The 21,374-nt window shown below is 38.4% G+C and overlaps 2 protein-coding genes across 3 annotated transcripts; one reads left to right on the top strand and one right to left on the bottom strand.

Annotated features, from left to right (window-relative positions):
* Positions 1-183: 183 nt before the first annotated feature.
* On the bottom strand, positions 184-2,698 carry LOC120489885 (brorin). The gene is made up of 3 exons (XM_039687107.2): positions 2,261-2,698; positions 1,663-1,792; positions 184-805 (listed from the first exon to the last, which is right to left on the bottom strand). Exons 1-3 carry the CDS (start codon positions 2,612-2,614, stop codon positions 564-566), a joined length of 726 nt encoding a protein of 241 aa, XP_039543041.1. The 5' UTR covers positions 2,615-2,698; the 3' UTR covers positions 184-563.
* A 3,995-nt stretch (positions 2,699-6,693) lies between these two features.
* On the top strand, positions 6,694-21,093 carry gtpbp1 (GTP binding protein 1). 2 transcript variants are annotated; one of them, XM_039687098.2, is made up of 13 exons: positions 6,694-7,214; positions 10,759-10,870; positions 10,971-11,151; positions 11,690-12,038; positions 12,893-13,016; positions 13,122-13,236; positions 13,322-13,466; positions 13,543-13,725; positions 15,880-16,015; positions 16,106-16,284; positions 16,480-16,644; positions 16,901-16,939; positions 20,013-21,093. In XM_039687098.2, exons 1-13 carry the CDS (start codon positions 7,023-7,025, stop codon positions 20,109-20,111), a joined length of 2,019 nt encoding a protein of 672 aa, XP_039543032.2. In that variant the 5' UTR covers positions 6,694-7,022; the 3' UTR covers positions 20,112-21,093. The 2 variants fall into 2 exon arrangements, with proteins under 2 accessions (XP_039543032.2, XP_039543034.2); XM_039687100.2 differs by lacking the exon at positions 16,901-16,939.
* The last annotated feature ends 281 nt before the right edge of the window (positions 21,094-21,374 follow it).

The following is a 21,374-nucleotide window of genomic DNA, read 5'->3' on the forward strand; positions in this document are numbered from 1 at the left end:
AATTTGACTGGTTAATCTAATACACTATTATTATTATTATTATTTAAATCTGAATAAACATTGAAATTATTAATTAAATGCATCATATTGGCCATAGAATAAAACATTTAAAATTCAACAACATGCTAAAAGAATGAGATGGAAAAATGGGATATATATATATATATATATATATATATATATATATATATATATATATATAAATAAATACAGTGCTCCATATTTAAATGTGCTGTATAACTGCATCTTAATATGATATACAATAATATACACACACGCGGCCGCTTTGGCCTGACAGTGAAATCACGGCTCTTCAATCTTGATTTCGTGCTCATAAAACATTTCTTATTATCATCAAAGTAGAAAACTGCCTAAAATATTTGTGTGGGAACCCAAACCCTTAGAGGGTTTCGGATCTGGGTCAGGGTGGGCGGGGTGGTGAGGTTGGCTAAAGAGGTCAGCATTGGCAGTTATCCCAGCACAGGTTGTGTTCACAATCACACTGCTTGTGCTCTGCATCACCTCCTGCCTGTCAGGAGAGCTGGTGCCAGGCACTCTTCCCTTCATGGGATGGCATCCAGCCTGGGTGAGAACACTCTCTCTTTCTCCTTCTCCTGCTCCTCCATCTGTTTGGATGTTTTGTCGGAGTCAGTGGCTTCATTGTCTCGCTGGCGCTCCTCACAGGTAGCATGAGGGTGCGCCTGCCACGTCCCATCCTGGTATGTGCAGAAACACACCGTCTGCTCATCAATCTCCACACGCTCTCCAGCTGAGATCACCCGATTTCCAGCAAAGCAGTTTGGCCCTTTGAGGAGGAGACAGGAACACAAAGCTCAGTATTTTCTGGGGAATTAAAGCTCACCTAAAAATGAAAATTCTGTCAACATTTAGGCTACTCATGTCGTTCCAAACCTCACCTGCATGACCTCACCTGTTTCTGTCCATTTAACCACTTTTGATTGAACATTTTTATGTTTTGAAATTGTAAAAGTTGTAACTTCATTGGAATGGTACGAAACTTGGTGACTTTTGTGGCGTGAACAGATTTTTTTCTTTATTTTTTTTTTGTCAAGATTGATGTTTTTATGTTCCACAGAAGAAAGAAAGTCATGCCGGTTTGGAACGACATGATGGTGAGTAAATGATAACTTTTCATTATTTTCATTATTGGGTGAACTATCCCACTATTGCGCTCAAACAGAAATTACCAGGTAGAAATTATCACAAATGCATTACGTTTATGCACAATGTCTATTATACGTTTTAAAATTGATACACATCACATACCCATTTCTACATAAACATAACACACACAATCTGTCCACCTCTTGCCTTCTGTTGTCAGGGATGGCCTAATGCCCCATAGTGCCTGTGCCATCCCAGCATGCAGTGAACTGGTTCCTATTTATAGAAGGCATGTTGGTAGTAAGCAATCTATCGAACAATTCCATTGCATCATTCTTTTTCCATGACATCACGTAATAAATCAATCGAAAAAAGAGGTGTGGGCTCAACATCACCAATGAAACTTCCTCAATGATCCTTGTTTTGCACAACACAACCTACATGCCTCTCAAAACACTATTGATGCATGTGATGTGAGGGAGTTTGTAAAAACATTATTGGATGCACGTGTATTGTTGCATGTGTAAGGACTCTCACCGCTTTTGCACACAGGACAGCAATGGTTGGGTTCGTATACAGGATTGACACAATGTAAGGCAGGACAGCCGGATATGGTGCAGTAAACCTCTCTGTTGACTTCACACCGGCAACGCTCACAGGGTGACAACTATTTTGCACAGGAACAAATGCCAAATGCATTAATGTAAATATAATCAAATTATGAGTAATTAAAAAAGTAAATAAGCCATTACAAGAGAAACAGACTAATACCATTTAATCAATTTACCCAGTTTTCTTTATCCCACACAAAAAAATAAAGGATCATTGACTAGAGTCAAACAAAACGCAGATATTATACAATTATCATGCAATTAATATTAGCCTATGTCCCAACTTGAAAATAGGCTTGCACATTGCCTATACTGAAAAGTATGTAGGGTTGATGGGGACGGGGAAAGATGATAAAGGTCGTTATTACGCTATTTTATATTTTTTACATTGCTGTGATAAACATCAGTAAAGAAAAAAAAGGTAATTTATTGTAATGACATGTCATTATTATAGTTTCCGGTTAAATCAATGTGATGCATTTGTGAATGCATTTTCCAGCCTAAGAACTTATACGCTGACTCACCCTAAATTCCTCCAGCATTCTGTAAGTTTTGCCTCCATACACACAAATTTTACTGACAGCTTCACACACGGGACAGCACGACTTGTATTTGATGCGCGTGCATCGCGGGTGTATACGCGGGCACTTGGGTCTGACACACACGGGTCCATCCTCTGTGCAGGTGCAGGGGCACGCTGTGGAGCTCGGATAATAAACCTCCCCGATGCCATACACAAAACCTTGATCGTTGATACAGAACTTGCCACGATAGTCACCGAATTCGTATTCCAGCTCGGATTTGGAAGAGTACTCTGATGCGCTTTGGAGAACGAAGCACTGGAGTGCAAACGAGAAGCACAGGACGAGAGATCGCATCGTTACTGGCAGTAAGTTGTGGACTGGTTTGTCTTCATGTGCTTGGGTCAGTGCATAACCATTTGCCCAATGACATACACAAGAGAAATGACCCACCTCTAAATGCCACTATTGCTACTGTAGCTGCAGGCAACTGTATTTTTTATGTTCGATGCCTATTAAAAAAAAAAAAAAAAAAAAACGTAAAAACTTTTACGTTACATTTACTTTTTAAAATAATAATAGCATGACTGAGTTATAATTTTTGAATCATTTAATCTTTTTGAATAATTTTAAGACCTTCCCTGAAATAATATTGAACTGATGGTTGGATGGAATACTGGATACAAATATCTCAAGTGAAGAGCTTCACACCAATGGTGGTTATCGATCCAATCCAAGTGGTGCTCACTCACTGCAGGCTAAAATGACATCATTTTATGCAAGGGGGTAATCCAACAGCTGGAAAGTGAGGTCTCCCTGGGTAGCACCTCATTAGCACATCAGTACATGAGATCCAGGGAGCAGACTGGATCTAGATCTAAGGGATGGAGATGGGTAGGATTAGGGGTAGGGTTAGGGATCAAGGGGTGGAGATGAGTAGGATTAGGGGTGGGGTTATGGATCAGGGGGCGTGATATGTATGGTGGATTTCATGTTCTGTAGTGAGGACCATCTCCCGGGGGCCACCATTGGCTAACAAGTCTTCACCATAGACAAGAAGTGGACAGAGCCATCTCATTGTTACTCAATTCACATTTGGCTAAGCCCCGCCCCCCTTAGTTACTGTTGCTACATCCGTCAAACTTCATCTGCGCTCTGCATGGCTTATGTTGTTACAGCTCTTCCTGCTGAAATGTTATCAAACTTTTATAAAGCAGCAAATAAAGTGTCTGATAGAAGTAGGCAAAAGGGGCTGATATGCGTTCGAAGGCTATATACAAGACATACAGGTGAAACGCAAGAAACAACAAGGCATCCAAAATAGAGGCAAAAGCATAACGTTACCGGTCACAGGCAAAAAATGAACCACCGCATTTCCTACTAATCGAGACGGAGGCTGGGACTAACAATATCAGGGGGCAACACTGTTCATGCAAAGCTGGGTAGGTCTCTATTCACTTCTATAATCGTTATTACAAAGCAAACGGACTACACGAGTACTGTATAGCGTTGTATTTATTATCAGCGTGTGCTAGCGTATCAACAACCGGTATGAGAACCGAAATCATAACCTAAAACATTATAAAACGGTCTAACTAGTATAACTTCACACTCACAGTAAGGTTAGAAGTAAAAAAAGATGTGCTTGTTGATCTTTGAGGGGTTTAGCTGACTGAGGACGTCCACACAGTTTCCAAAGACGACACTTGTCAGGTTTTTACTTCGGTTTTGGGAAGGGAAAAAATGGACACCCCCCTCCAACCTCTCTGGGAAACGCGCATCTGTGTTACAAATGCCCAAAGCACAACGTTTAACCATATTTTAGATAAAACTACGACGGTAATAGCCTGCCGAGACCAAAAATATGAGACGCCTGTGTTGAAAGTCAATGGAGCGCTGTGAAAAAGTGTCCGACCTCTGTGGGAGCTCGTTCTTGGCTGCGCTGTGATTGGTCAATCTACAGGGCGTGGCTTAGCCAAAGGTGAATTGAGACAAGTGAAGCCCATTTTTAACGATTTTTTAGGACTTCCATTGACTCAAACAGAGCTTGACGACGTAGATGTGACGTGAGCAACCCGTCTGTTTTCTTATGGCTGTGGCATGAGAAATCTAAATCATTCCCTTATGAAACTTGCAGAGGCGGAGAGTGTGTGTTGGAGCCGTCCATGAGTTAGGAGCAGGAGAAACTTTTGCTATAGTTCAACTTTTGCTGATGAATTATTTTGTCATTTACTCATTTTACCTCCACGTTTCCCCGATTGCCCGCGGGCTTCTCCTCCTGTCTATACGGTAATCTCTCTACCGTGCGACAGAGAGTCGCGTGGTTATGATGCAATCGTTAGCCTACTTTTACAAAAAACGGCTTCTATTGGGCCATAACATAAGCTACAAGGTAATGGAGGCTTTTATACATTGTCGTGTTTCTTTAGAAATAAATAATGTACAAATGGAGTCTTCAAACGCCTCAGGTGTAAAGTTATTCGCTGTCAAAGTGACGCCAAAATGAATGGGAGTCAATGGAAATGCTAACTCAAGTGAAGTTCTGTTACAAGATGATGGCTTCAACTTCCGGTCGATTACCCCCTTGGTCTTCAACCGCTGTTAGCATTCCATTGACTCCCATTAATCATTTTGACAGCGAATAACTTTACATCTAAGAGGTTTAAAGACTCCATTTGTGCATTGTTTATTTCTAAGAAACCCGACAATGTATCTTGCATTATGGCCCTGTAGATGCAGTTTTTGTAAAAAATAGGGTAGAGTTGCTCATGCTGCTAGCTCATGGACAGCTAATACTCAGGATCTCCGGCTCTGCAAGATTCAAAAGGGAATGATTTAGATTCTTCTTGGTACAGCTACTAGAAGACTTGAAATACAACTCGTAAGAGAGGCAATCAATAACTGAACAAAAACAAAGCCCGTCTATGGAAAGCCCTATTGGGTCCTATTGTGCCAAATTTAATAATTCGGGTAATAATTTGTCAGAGGGTCTAAATTCGGCACAACAGTTGCATTAGTGTCTCTTTTATAAATAATACAGGTTGGGGAGCCTTTTTCAACAGGGCTTCACACTTCCATGGCTCTGCAATGAGCAGTCTCTCTACCAATCTAGATTGAATTCATTATCTGCCCGATTAGACTACTTTTACTTTTTCTGCCATCTGCTGGTCAATTTCAAACAGCAGTGGCATGCATATTGTGTCAAATAAACAAACTGTCTCAGACTTAACAGACAAAATTTAGTGATCTCTACCTGAAACTGCATTGATGCTTGTCTGTGGACTTCTTATATTAAAATAAATAGTTTACATTTTTGTCAAGTTAGGAACTATCTAACAAACATTTCTTTCTAGGTCGATCACAGTAATTTTCAGAACATCTCACACATTTCACATGTGCTAAAACATCTCCTTTTACACTTAACTTAACCAGGAAAAGCTAAATAAGTTCAGGACAGGGCTCTCAGGACAGGCCGCAGTCTAACAATATGCTTATGGAGCACTTTTTACTATCTGTGTCAGACATATTGTTCTGTCCATTGTTCCAGGTGCTGTTTTTTTTTTTTTTCCTTTTTCTTTTTCCAGTGTCTGTAGCTTCTGGTTGATATTGAGAGCTGGATACCTATTAAAGACACTGACAGTTCTTTTTTTCAGGTTCAAACTGGACTACTTGCATCGTCTGCAGGGAAGTTTGGGAGTTGATGAAAAGCTAAAAATTAATTGAATTATAAAAAGGTACAAGAAAAATAAATGAATAATATATTAAAATAAAACTATTGAAAATAAAACACTAAAAAATATTAAATATTAGTTTGGTTACATTTTATTTTAAGGTATCCTATTACAGTGTAATTATAGCCTACATTTAAGTACTTCATAATATCCATTAACTATGTACTTATAGGGTTAGGATTAGGTTTGGTTTAAGGTTAGTTGCATTATACATAATTGATAGTTATACTAACAGGTCTAACAGTGACACTGTAAAATAAAGTGGTACAATTTTATTTGTTTACCATGACATGTGACCATTAATGGATACTAAAGAAGCGTGAACGTGTGAATGTGTTATTAAATTATTGAAATGTTAACATTAAAATCTCATGGTGTTGGCTAACGTGACTTCAAGTAAAATTCTTTAGGTAAAAAGGTTTTGGCTGACAAAAAAGTTTGGAAATCCCTGTGTTTACACTGTAACCGATTAAAATCGCTACAATTTAGACTGGTTCGATTAGTCTCTTCTTTTTGATTGTTTTTTTTTTTTTTTTTTTCTGTCAACCTAAGCTTGTACCGAAACAAACCTTGCGACTTTATAACTAAACGTTGCATCATTTGCAAAACAATTTCAGCGTATTAGTAAAGATATGCACCGCCCACGAATTTTCATTGGATAATAACACACGTGATTTGGGTTCTAACGAAAACGATTGGCCTAAACTCTGTTGAATAAATCATGAGGATAAGAAAAACACACATGACTAATTTTCTTAACATTTTAAAATAACACTTTTAACGTGCTCAGTGACCGAAGTGTAAGATCTGAGTGTGCTCTATTATCAGTTTAGCATGTTATTGTGATACCGCCAGTAATATGTAAGCGGTGTTTATCTCGACGACGCAGCGGGTTTTAGCCTAGTGGCAAAGAGTAGGGTTGAGCGTCGTTACAGGCTGAATGTGTTTGTGCTGCATCAGCTTACAACTGTTTCCCCAAAAGCCGTATCGTTTTAAAGATTTTTAGCTAACTTTTAAAAACTGCTGCCAGAGAAATGGCATCATTAACAACAACGGATCTGGTTTTTAATCCCGGGGCCATAGGGTTGTCCGAGTCGGTAGTCCCCGCTAGCATGTTTGCTCCTGGCCGGGGATGTGGCGATGATGACGACGGGGCAGAGTGCTTCGAGGACGACGAGATGTTCAACGGCGAGCCCGTGGATCTCGGCATAGACTTCTCTAGCAAGGTAGGCCTCAAACAGAGGTAGCTTAGTCGGAATGAATTAGTGTGTTTACAAAAAACATATTAATAACATGATTACATGTTAGAATTTTTAAGTGACTTTTAATTATGCGCTTTGATTTGCATCACTTTTGTGGTATTTTCACGGTTTTATCAGCTGACGGTGCTTGTAACTGTAAGCTAACCTGTTATGTTCAACGATGTTTTTTTAAAACATCTCTTGTCTGTATCATATGCACCCATCGTAGTTCAGTATTCGAATATAGCCTTCTGATGTATCCATTTTTGTGGGGGGTTTGCTGTAAAACTATCTGATTATGGGCTGTAAATCTGTATTAAACCCAATGAATGAAAGACATCTGTGAGGGAAGAGATGACAACAAAACCTGATGAAATATCAACGCAACACAGAGGGTTTTCCCTTTAGCAGGAGGGAGTCACTTAGGAGATAAACAGATCAAAGCATGAGGAAGTGCATTTTACACCAATTGATAACTTTTATTTATGGTCCTAAAGTTTTAACACTATTGTAGAAACAGAGCCACGATCAGGGTTATTGTAGTCAACTTATACCATTAAAAATACAACTTAATCTCATTTAATTTCAGATAGTTCCCAAGGTATAATTTCTCATTTTCACTTGTTTTTTTCACTTGATGTACTAAAATGTCTAAAAAGAAAACTCTAATAAAATTGATGAAAACGATATTGCTACATTGAAATTAACCTAAGAGTAAGACAAATAACAAAATACTACATGAACTACAATTATACATATAAACATAAAACCCCCTTAATTTAATAACTAACTTCTTGAATATGAACATTCTGTAAGTAATAATAACCAGCCAATGCCTACTGTAATATTTCCGGTTAGTAAGTAATTCAACAGTGACTAGCCATCATTTGTTCATTCGAACCAAATAGTTATTATTTTGTTACAGGTAATAAATAAATTTTGCCATTACGTTCTATGTCTTAAGCACAGAACCTATCACCGATTTAATTGTTTTTAACCTCATTCTAGTTTTACTAGTAACAATTCAATAGTTTCGTGGTTACTCAACTATTAAAATAGTTCAATTGAAATATATACATATTACGGTTTCCCTTGTTTTAGACTCTAGTGTGCATTCCATTTGATACTAGTAACAATTTTAATCTTCTTAGCAGTATTTTCTTAATTGAACTATTATGTACCTATTCTGACTAATGATGTCACATGGCAAATGACTAGTGAGATGAGAAATGGTACTAGTATGAATTGGAATAGATATGTTAATGTCTCATAAATAGGGATCGACCGATATGGATTTTTTAGTGCCGATACCGATACCGATTTTTTTCCCATCAGCCTTAGCCGATGACCGATACGGGCTGCCGATTTTCTTGAGCCGATACATTTTGCTCCCTCAATTTACATCATAAAAATGACATGACGTTAAGAAATGTTACAGGTCTCAATTTAATAAAAGTAACATTTAACTAACTTCAAAAATTAATATTTAACAAATAGTAAAAAAATATGAGGTAGAACAAGAACAAGTAGATAAACAATTGAACAAATATTAAAACATAAAGTAGAACAAAAAAAGTTCAGTGCTGAAAATGAATATTTAAGCATAAATTAAATAATTACACTATTGCACACAGTAGCAACCAGCATAATAAAGTGCACAGTGCACACTGTACTTCATTTTAAAAGAAACGAACTATGTACTGCCATGGTTTCATGTTTTTCTACATAAAATAAAATGAGCATGTCTAGTCTGTAATATCACTGCGATGGCGAGGGACACACCACACGCGTCCAAACCTCAACCAGGTGGGCGCTGAATAAATATCCACAAAAAGCACAGAACAACGTTGGCATTACTTAATCCTATGACCAGTGTTCATAACAGCTACCGTATGCATACTAGGGCTGTCAAAATTGCTCAAATGGCGTTTGCATATTCCCTCTAAAAAACATATTCGAACATCCCTTTGCGCGTTTTGTTATTGACGCGCATTACGTCAATAACAGGACACAATAATACAAAGAGACATAACTACTAGTATTAGATCGTTTATTTGAGTTTAAACATATTTGACAACGTATTAAAAAGCAAGTAAATCAACTAATGGCCAAGACCGCAGAGCTCACTCTGTCTCGCACAGGCACTCTCTCTCTCTCTCTCGCCCTCACGCTCTCTGCGCGTCGGTTAAATGATCAACAAACAAATGTTGAACTTGAGTGCTGATTAAGAGTTTTGTGCAAGCAATTTAAGGTTGCGAGTCGCGACTCTTGTCCCAAATATTGCAGGCTTCATTCAGTGATTGAAGTTTCACAGTATATAACCGACAGTGAGCGCTCCGAGCGACCTGTGCAGCTGTAGTAACGTTATTAGTCTGCAACCGGCGGCGTGTTTTTCCACATTCAAATATTAATTTTCACCTTCAAAATGAATAAATATTCGAATGTAGAATATTCATAGACAGTCCTAATGCATACTGAACGGATAGCCTACACCTTAGCTATTTGCAGCTCCCTAATACAATGGCAAGCAATTAAGTTTTATAGACGAGGCATTCGCGTTTTCCATTTGGACCCACAAACTTGCTTAGTTGCAAGCACATAACATTTATAGGGCGACGGGTTTCCATTTTCAAAGTGTTTGACAATATTTCAGCAGTCAAACATAAAAGATCCTTTGAAAGTTTAAGTTACCATTCTCGTGAAGAGCAGGTTGCACTCTGCTAGTTGGGGAGGGCGAGGCACGTGAACTGCAGCATCTCCAGCAGCACGGAGCTGCCCGTGGCCGCCTGTCTATAAATAACGCCGGAAAAAAAAAAAAAAAACTATCGGCGAACGCGCAGCGGTGTATCAAATATCGGCCCGATATATCGGCCGGCCGATATATCGGTCGATCACTACTCATAAATGAGTAAGTAGAAACGCACACACACCATGAAATAAGAATTAGTTCCTAATGAGAAGTACAAATATTTCATGCACTCTCTCAAATGCTGTGATATATTAAAATGACATGCATTATAATTACACACGAATTAGAAAAATGTTGTCTAAGATAGTTTTAGAAGATGAAAAGCACGTCACAACATGGCACAGCTCAACACGTCAGTTTCTAATTTAAGTCTACATAGCCACCCACCAGTGCCTAACCTTGATGGATGTGGGAACCAAGGCAGATGAGAGTTTGTGTTTTCTGCTGAGATAGCGGCCTCCTTATCATTCATCAGACCGTTTCAGTCTGAGGGAGGATCTGTTGAATCATATGAATATGGCTGGAGCTGAGCTCTGTTTCTGCTAAAGAGTGTTTTGCATGGAGCTTCGTCACTCCACATTCTGCAACATTAGGCTACTCCACATGACATCTGATGTAACAAGCTGTAAAGTCAGACAACTGTTCTCAAAGTCCAGTGATGACTTTGTTTCTTTTTTACACTGACGTTGAGTCAGATGGTGGTAACAAAACAAACAGGAGAAATTTCTTTTCTACAACCAATCTGTGTTTTATATGACTCTTTTCCTTTATGCATCATAGCTAGCCCTGGTCAGTCCCAATGGAGAACAGTATGACTTGTTACTACGGCAACTGCGTGAGAGGATGGATGAGGGCTGCGGGGAGACCATCTATGTCTTGGGCGTGGGTTCAGGTAAGACACTGAAATGAACCCAACGAGACTCAATTTACAATTTTGATCTTTTATCGTTTTTTTTTTTTAATACTCGCATGCTTGTGTCTCTCTCTTTAAGATGGTGGAGACTATGGTTTGAATGAAAGTGATATGCAGGCGTCTGTGGCCACAGTAAGGTCAATGTGTGAGCAGATCGAGGCAGACCTCATCCTGTTGAGGGAGCGTACCGAGGCTGGTGGCCAGGTCGGAGATTACCTTATTCGCCGCCAGGTGGGAGAAGCCGACTTTTTGGAGGTTAGGTGAGTGATGTCAATGGAGAAAGTGACCTTTTCTTGCAATTTAAGGGACAGTTCACCTCAACCAAAAATAAATATGTGGACTCATCTATTCATTGTTGTTCAATGAATCTTTTTTTTTTTTTTGGAACACAAAATGAGATGTTTATTAGAATGTAGAGGCTGCTATTTTCCATACAACAAACGTTGACCGCGAACAAATGATGCTGAAAATTCAGCTTGGCCACCAGAGGAATGCATTACATTTTAAAATGGAAAAGTAACTTTGAATTGTAATATTTCACAATATTACTATTTGTAGTGTACTTTTATCAAATAAATGCATTCCTGTTGACCATAAGAGACTTCTTTTAAAAAAACATGAAAAAATCGTAGTGACCCCAAACTTTTTAATGGTATTGTTCCATATCAATGACCCATATGACTTGTGCTCTGTTTAAAGGGCATCTTTAATGTGTCTTCCAAGATCTATAAGACACCTTTACTTTGAGTGTAGCCATTTCGGATTACTAATTCAAAGTCATGATGGTGTTTACCTCAGGGTGGCTGTAGTGGGGAATGTGGATGCCGGTAAAAGCACTCTGCTGGGGGTGCTGACTCATGGAGAGTTGGATAATGGTCGTGGCTTTGCGCGACAGAAGCTCTTCAGGCACAAGCACGAAATGGAGAGTGGGCGCACCAGCAGCGTGGGCAACGACATCCTGGGATTTGATCAAGAGGGCCAGGTAGTCAACAAACCCGACAGTCACGGAGGTAGCCTGGATTGGACCAAGATCTGTGAGAAGTCTTCTAAAGTTATTACCTTTATTGACCTTGCTGGCCATGAGAAGTACCTGAAGACGACTGTGTTTGGAATGACAGGCCATCTGCCTGATTTCTGCATGCTTATGGTAAGGAGGGAAGACAAAGCTCTGTTTCAAAACCTATTGAGCCTTGATGTTTTGATTGGCAGCTACAGTTTCTCCAATGGCAGCATCCTATTTGAAATGTTCTTCATGGGCAGCAACACTGTCAACAGTCACTCGCATGCATTAACATAAATGATATGAGTGAGCCACACAAGAACTGCCTCAACTCACTGTTACTCACAATTGATTTTGTAATCTGATATTAGTACGTTTCTTAGTTAAGGAATGATAATACATGGTGGAAACAAATATTGGTAGCGCATAGTTTATTTTTTTTTTCCATTATGTATTTTATATAATAAAACATTTTAGTTCCGATTGAAATATACTTGTATAAGACAATTCTCTTAACTGTGTAGGGCATCTTGAATTTTGGCTAAAATGGAATATAAAGGTGTGGTCACATTAACAAAATGTGAGCAAAATTTGCAGGCAAAAAGGTCCATTGTTTATTTTCAATAGTGTAGCAAATGTAACAGATCACACAGAAGTCATTCTCAAACCGAGCAGCTGTTTATTGGTCAATGGGCCAAATTGTGTGACCAATTTAAACCTATTGCAAAAAATGTGTATGGAAATCTTTTGGACTCCTAGTCGTGTGATTCCTATCACATTGACTGGATTTCGACCTCTAAAATTAGCTGTGGTAAATGTGATTGCACCTTAAAGCAACATGATTTAGTAAGGAACTATTTGGATCAAACTTCATGTTGGGAGTACACTTGCTGCTAGGCCTAAAGTGCTGCCAAAGTGGACAGCTCATATTGTTTGGAACAAAGTGAACAGATAATTGTTGTTGACACCTAAATTTACTCCTTTTCACTCTCTTTTTACAGATTGGAAGTAATGCAGGAATTGTTGGCATGACCAAAGAGCACCTGGGTTTAGCTTTAGCTCTCAATGTTCCCGTTTTTGTGGTGGTTACTAAGATTGACATGTGTCCAGCTAATATTCTTCAAGGTGAACCATGAGTCCTCAAATAATGCCATTGTTTAATTGACTGTAAATTATGGAAAGCTGTAGGTATTGCCATACTAGTGAATTTAACACTGTCTGCCTTTTCAGAGACCTTAAAGCTCCTGCAGAAGATATTAAAGTCTCCAGGCTGCAGAAAGATCCCTGTCCTAGTCCAGAACAAAGATGATGTCATCGTCACAGCATCCAACTTTAGTTCTGAGAGGTAGTGCCCCACAATACACGCATTGCTTACCTGCCAACTTTTAACTCCGTTATTCCGCAGACTTATCTATATTTGTGTTTTGTAGAATATGTCCCATCTTCCAGATCTCTAATGTCACCGGAGAGAACATGGACCTACTGAAGATGTTCCTAAACCTGCTCTCATCCAGAAGCTCGTTCAAAGACCACGAGCCTGCCGAGTTCCAGATAGATGACACCTATTCAGTACCAGTAAGCATGCTTTCTGTCTCTTTTTATATATTTATGTTTCCCCTCTCTCAAAGGTCTGATTTATTTTGGGGGGAAGGGTGTAGGAACGGTAGTGTCTGGGACCACGTTACGAGGGCTGATTCGACTCAATGACACTTTGCTTCTTGGGCCAGACCCTTTGGGCGCCTTCCTCTCCATCACCGTCAAATCCATTCACCGCAAGAGGATGCCTGTGAAAGAGGTCCGTGGTGGACAGACGGCCTCTTTTGCTCTGAAAAAGGTATGTGGCGTGGGTTCCAGACTAAATTAAAATGGGCAAATTACAGACTCACTCAAAGATGGTTGGTCAGAAGTAGGGGTGTAACGGTACATGTATTCGTATTGAACCGTTTCGGTTCGAGGCTTCCGGTTCGGTACGCATACAAACCGAACGATTGCTTGGACCATTTTTCTTGCCGGCAAAATTCGTACTGACGCGGCCAACACAACGTTGCGCAACATCCAAATGGCAAGGGTAATGAAAGCAGAACGAAACTGCGCTCCTTGTTATGTGCTTCACGGATCGTTTATCAGTTCGGACCAGCAACATCTGTGCAGCGCGAGCCGATCTCGATCAAGCAACACTGTTACCACACAGCGCTAAGAGATCCGGTAAAGAAAACATTTGAATTCTCCACTGAGGTAATAACATCGCTGCGAGATCTAGTGAGATGCATTCACATTTCTCCGTTATTAACCGTAGATCTCTATTAGATCAAACAGCGCTGTCATGGAAACCAGGAGAAATATTGTGCCGTGAATGAACTAGTACTTTACGTCCACAGACCAGCAACATTCACCATGGATTTAATATAGTAACACTAACTGGAACTGGTTTGGCTGGAATAGTGAAATGCTTTCAAGTACTTTACACATCTTTTTCCAGCACTTCAAAATTCAAATATTATATAAATAAATATATATTTAAATGTTATTTTTAATGTGATGACCAAAACATTATTTGTTCATCCTTCAAAGATGACCCCTATTTATAAACCTGAAAGTTTCAAGATCTAGGAAAACTCACACTTATTTAAAATATTTTTTCTTTAAACGAATAGGAAATTTCTCTGGCATTTCTTTCTTTTTGCTGTATCGAAAACGTACCGAACCGTGACTTTAAAACCGAGGTACGTACCGAACCGTGATTTTTGTGTACCGTTACACCCCTAGTCAGAAGCAATTTAGTTTCTAATTGATGCTGTCTCTCTAGTGACCCTGATCACAGACTGCAATGAAGTGTTTCCACAGTTATCACATTCTAGTAAAGTTTTTTTTTTTTTTTTTTTCAAACTTATATAAAACATAATATTATATACAAAATGTAATGCTAGACTGTGTTTATTACCTCAGTAGTAATAACAAACCACAAATTAATGCTGCTGTGAGGGTGTTTCTGATACAACAGCTGAGGGAATGATGGCAAATTTCACATTATTCTCTCTTATGACTGCTGTAATCAATCTCTCAATATTTTCTCCTTTTGGAAAGTTGTGGAAATGCTGTTTTTTTTTTTTTTTTTTCTTTTGCTGTTGTAGCAAATAGGAATACAAAAATTATATTTGCTGACATCTCCCATTCGCTGTTATAGAAGTTTACCCAACTATGTCAACTTTTTTTTCTGAGAACCCCATAAATGTGAAAAGGGTTCATTGTTTTTGTGACATGTCAGTTTTGTGAGGGTATACTGTTGTGATTTTTGGTTCCATCATGTTACCCACCTTACAGTTTTAGAATTAGCATTACAATTGGACCACACTGCTAAAAGTTGACCAATCATTTCTGAATAGGTTTTAGTACGCTATTCATTACACAAAAATTATGTTGAGAATATGTATTATTAATAAAGATTCTTGGTTCATTTTGAATTGGACACGAATCAGTTCATTAAGAGAATCGGTTGCAAATGTTTTACTCTGAACCAGACTCGCTCACAATCCTTCAAATCGCTAATTCACAAGTGAGTTTGAGACCGTTCTATGAATCTTTTTGATTTATGTATTAAGAGTAATTTGTTCATGAATCTCATGTCATAACTATCCATAAACTATAAAAAATATGGACAAAGCATCTGTGACATCACCCACAGACTTTCTGAAGAACAGTTTTGAGGCTTTTTATGGGGGTATGGGTGGTGCCATCTTGGAAAATCTTGGGAAATACAAAATACAAATGTTGTGTCAGATCATGGCCGAGACGTCAAATTCCACCATCAAATTTATGCTATGAAAACGGACATTTTAACATGGGGTCTATGGACATTTGCTCCCTTTTGGGACCACCGGATTTCAGATGCATTGCAGTTTTTCGCACTTCCGGGTAGGCTTAATTTTTCAGATTAGAATGTTACCACTTGTAACTATCCCCTCCTTATTGTCATTTCTCTCTCCTTCAGATCAAGCGCTCCTCAATAAGGAAGGGGATGGTCATGGTGTCACCAAGATTAAACCCACAGGCATACTGGGAGTTTGAGGCTGAAATACTAGTTTTACATCACCCGACGACCATCTCACCTAGATATCAAGCCATGGGTTAGATCAGATGCATGCACTTTTTCGCTCTTGAATGCGAGTATGTGAGATTTTCCTCTAACCATTTTTCCTGTACTTCCCTTCCCACAGTGCACTGTGGTAGCATCAGGCAGACAGCTACTATCCTGTCTATGACTAGTGACTGCTTGCGCACTGGAGACAAAGCTACCGTCCACTTCCGCTTCATTAAAACCCCAGAATATCTGCACATAGACCAGAGGCTTGTCTTCAGAGAGGGAAGAACCAAAGCTGTGGGCACCATCACCAAGGTCAGATTCATGGGGCAAAAGATTGAGTGTGTAGGTCAGAACCGAATACATGCAAGTTTTTTTTTTTTTTTTTTTGTATTTTTAAAGATACAGCTAGTAGATGAGGATAAATTGGAAGTTGCCATTATTATCGTTCAGAATTATATTATAAACTTTATGAGTGTTAATTTTCACTTTTGTTCTCTTAACTTGTAGTTACTCCTGTCAACAAATAATCAGCCGTCAAACTCCAAACCTCCGCAAATCAAGATGCAGTCAACAAAGAAAGCCCCGGCTAGAAGAGAGGATGGAACGGCTCCACCCTGTGAGGAGACTGCTTGCACAGGATCGCCAGCCGCTCAACAAAACATACCACAACAGGTAATGACAGAAATGCTGTGGGTGCTCAGATTTATAAGTATTGTCAGTTTATCTTCCTGCTCTAGTTTGCCTGATCTGTCCAGCTTTCTAATAGCTTTCTATCACTTTTCCCCTTTTTTCATTTCCCTTTTGATACTCATATGAATTATTTATCTTTCTTTACATACATCATCACGTTCTTCCATTTCATCCCCCCTTATTTCCCATAAACCGCTGTTTCCTTTACCTTACTGTTTCACACTTATTACTGCTTCAGACAGAAATGGAGGAAGACCCTCAAAACAAAGAGAACAAGGTAAAACAAGTGAACCAAGTGACTCACTCATTCCCAAGACTGCTAATTATCCCCTCCCAGGAACTGTGCTGTTTATAGGTTCTCAATGTACTGAAAGGGCATTGCATGATGCATCTTTTAAGCTGGGATTGGACTATTGGAGTTTCATGCCGATTTATTTCCGATTTATCCCTCCTGATAATTGAGGAAAAATGGGAGTTGGGCATTGGACAGTTCCGATGTTCGGCCCAGATTTTCTAGTATTGTGAGGTGTTTACAGATCAAATCTTAAACCTCTGCTCACAGACACATCAGCGCCTGATGCTTGATGTTTAGTATTTTAAATCGGGGTGATTACATCGGTACTTCCACTATAAATGGTAAAACGAGTCAGGTGAACACGGAGATGGAGGAACTGCTGGTCAAAATGTGGCAACAACACGACTGCCTTTTATAATGTCTCGCCTTATATAATATCTACAGCAAGTTGTTGTGACACAGTATCCATTTATTGTACATCTGCTTCATGATATGTAGTGCGTGACTGTAGGGCTGGGCGATATATCGAGTATGTACGATGTATCGTTATATTTTTTGAAACGATATGGAATGAGGCAATACCGTTTATATCGATACAGTAGTTTGATATGAGCACATCTGAAAAATAGCGGAGGTTGCAGTGTGAGCTGCTGCAGTGAAAGTAGCTAGGCTACGTAGTACAATTTGTCCTAAACATGACACAAGCTTATATTAATTGCGTCAAAATCACTTTGATATAGTTAACAAGTTTAAGGCAGCTTGCCGCCCTGTCAAATGCTCTGACAGACACTGTTGCTGACTGACAGATATACTTGCGCTGTTTAATGCGTTTGAGATGTGGTGCTTTCCTCAGTGCTCAACTTACATTTCACAGGTATATTCTCCAACTGTAAATGTTAGAAAGTAAAGCAAATATGTCCATTTCACAACAAATATGTCCATGTCAGAAGAGGACGAGCTTCTGCAAGTGAATCTCCGCTAAAATTCATGCTTCCTTGAACGAGCGCCGGCGCGCGCATGCGCGTGAATAGTACTACGTAGTACGCAATAATTCTGACTAAAATAAACATATTGCTAAAATATTTGTTGTTGGAGAAAATAAATGTGCCATATGTGGAATTTTAAACCTACAAGTATATATTTTTAATGAAAGTGAAAGTGATTATAATGGGGTAATCAAATGCAGGCTAATATAATTAGTTTGTGCGTTTGTTTTTGTTTTTGTTTTTATTTTCATTTTTAGTTTAGCTTTTAGTCAATATAAAAACAAAAGCTTTTTGCACATAATATATTGCATAGCCTATATTATATTTGTTTCCATATCCTTCAATATCAACATTGTTTGTAGGATATCATTGGGCCGAATGTGAATATATATATATATATATATATATATATATATATATATATATATTAAATATAAAGATTTTCTTTATCTAAATAGAAAACGTAGAAAGTACCGAGATATATATCGTATATCGCCATTTGACCAAAAAATATCGAGATATGATTTTTTGGCCATATCTCCCAGCCCTACGTGACTGGCACTTATAGTATGTGATGTACCAAAATTTTTTAAATCTTGTAGTGTGTGAAGGTTTGAGATTTGACAGTAGAAAATCTGTGAAGTATTTGTGTGATGTAATGCAACCAGATTTCACAATCGGTTATGATTTTAAAAACTCCTGTAGTCTGAGCCCGGCTTTACCCAAATTATACTGTGGCATGGAAATGAGCGAGGCTTGTGATCACCTGATTTCATTTTGAGAAGGTGTTGTTTATTACTTGCTGGTTTATGAGCCCATAATGTTCCTTCCTGGTACTGTTTATTTAGGAGCAAAAGGCCTATGTCACGAAAAAATTGAAGACCGGAATTATGTTGTTTAGTAGGGATATGGCTCTTCCAGTTAGCCTTTTACAATGGTAGATACGCTGGACCAAATCTCTCCACAACCTGCCTGAAGTCACATATGACGATGTGGTTCGATTGGTAAATGAAAACTCTCAAGTAGGAAAGCGTGAAAGCTGAGGTATGGCTGTCTGCGTCCTGATGCAGAGCAACCCGATACACTACAACAGCTGCGAGTAGCTCTAGCCTTTCGCCAGTAAGGTAAATGTTTCTATGGTAACAGCGAGTTAGACCAATCACCAGACGTTGCTGTTATGCTTAGGATTGTGGGTAGTGTAGTTTTCTTTCATAAGATCGTGGATGAAACATTTTTTTTTAAACAAGGTTGATTTCATACAAACGTATAGCTTCAACAGGAGCAAAAACCTTTGTTTCACAACCTCATATCATAGCTCATGGTCAGTCTACCTCAGATGGTTTAGACATTAGGGCTGATAATCTAAATCCTTATCGAGAAATACTGTTGACCGGAAGTTCTGTATCCCTACTTCGCGTTCCGGAAGCAGGAAGTGTGACATAGGCCTATTTGCTAGTATTTTGGGTGATGGTTATAATATTTTGGGGGTGATTGAATGATCTGTTTGGCTGACAATGACAGATGGACAAATATTTGGAATTTTGTTGAAATTTGAATAGACATTTACCAATTATTATTCTTATTATTTTTATTGGTGGCAAATTTTATAATTTTGAATTCAAATTCATTCAACATGTTTTTTGTTTTACGTTTAATACGTTAAATGCTCCGATCATAAAATTACAGATACATTTTTTTTTAATCTGAGTGATTTTTAATGCATTTCTAAATTCTGTCTTTAAATGACATGTCTACAATTCAGAGTGACAAAATTCAAATGTTTGTCATTTTTTAAAAAAAATAGAAACGTTTTCAGTTGCGTTTGCAAATCAAATACTGATTAATACTAAAGAACCACATACTTATTGTGGAATCATTTCAGGAGTTGTGTATTATTACTACTATATGTTTTATACGTTAAGATATAGTATAAATATGGCTCCAAGTATGTATAAAACAAGTGGTATAAAGTGTTACCAAAAATGTTTGTTACCATATCAGGCTCAGGTGTAAAGTTTAGAAGTCAACAATCATCTTAAAACCTCCTTCCTCTTTTTTTCTTCTTGAAGCCAAAGTCTGGAGGCAGAAGACGAGGAGGTCAGCGGCATAAAGGCAAACCTCAAAACAACTCCACAGTGACCCTTGCTGGTGCAGTCGGGGGCTGTTAAACTCGCCCCTTTTCAAGAGTCCAGTACACCCTTCATGTTTTACTCATGCCTTTTAGCTGCCCACATGGACCACAATACTTCAATACAAAGCTTAAGGAGTTCACAGAACCAACATGCACCTTGTTTTGTGAATTTTAACTTATTATAAGACGTGCGTGTGTTCGTAGACTGTATATACCGTAGATATTGAGCCTATAGGACAGGCATACTGCATGGTGGTTCTGTTTTGGCTATAAATGTCAACTAAAGAAGGATAAACTTTTAGTCTGTTTCTTCTTGCTGAACATGACATCATGTCTATCCCATTTTTACGATAATCCCATTAGAAATGAACTCTTCATTATGTAGCAAACCGTTTTAATGGGACCATTTACAAGCCTAGTCACAAAACCACATTTAATTTGAATTAGCATTATTGTGGACCATAACAATAAGAGATGCTTTTGAAAGTGTTTTGAGCTGAATTCACTGGCAGCTTTAAGACACTGTGACTGCAAAGTTTTTTGGCAGCTAGTTGTGTGTGAAATGTAAATTGGCATTTAAACATACTTCAAAATCTAATAACAGTCATGACTAATTATTACCTCATATTTCAGTTTCCCAAATCCAAATCCAAAAAATTGTCAAATAAGATATTTTTTAGGTTACACAGTGAAATATATATTCAGAGTAAGAGATGAGGAACACAATGTAGATCTTAAGTGTAAAAGATTTGTGTGATAGTTCCTCCTGGGGAAACTACAAAACAGCCGCAGTTGTTCTTGTATAAGAAAAACGTTTTATGGATTAACCTGTTTTTTTCCCCAGTTGTGATTGACAAGCCTCCTGAACACTTGCTGTAAATTCTTTCAGATTGCTATACTGTTTGCTGGGCTTTAATATTCACACCCTTGAGGCAATATGACACCTGGACCATTCTCTGCGTTTACATGTTATGAAACTTTCCACAACCAATACAAATAAACTCATGTTGACAATTTAAGCATGGTGTGATTCTTTGCTACTCTCAGTTTATCTATATAGTCCAGGGACCTCTTATGTATTATTATTATAGATGGTTTTTGTAAAAATAAAAACATATTGATGTGTAGCATTTTAACTTAAACATTTTAATTGTATTTATCGTTACTGATGTGTTGAATTTCAACTTAAAGGGTTAAGGCCATTGCACACCGAGTCCGAAATTCGCATGCGGAATTTTCGCACGTTAAAAAAAAATTCGACCTCACGTTATGTCAGTCACGCTTGCACACCGCCTCCGAA

Source organism: Pimephales promelas, chromosome 3, assembly GCF_988280905.1.
Source record: "Pimephales promelas chromosome 3, fPimPro1.hap1.1, whole genome shotgun sequence".
Classification (NCBI taxonomy): domain Eukaryota; kingdom Metazoa; phylum Chordata; class Actinopteri; order Cypriniformes; family Leuciscidae; genus Pimephales; species Pimephales promelas.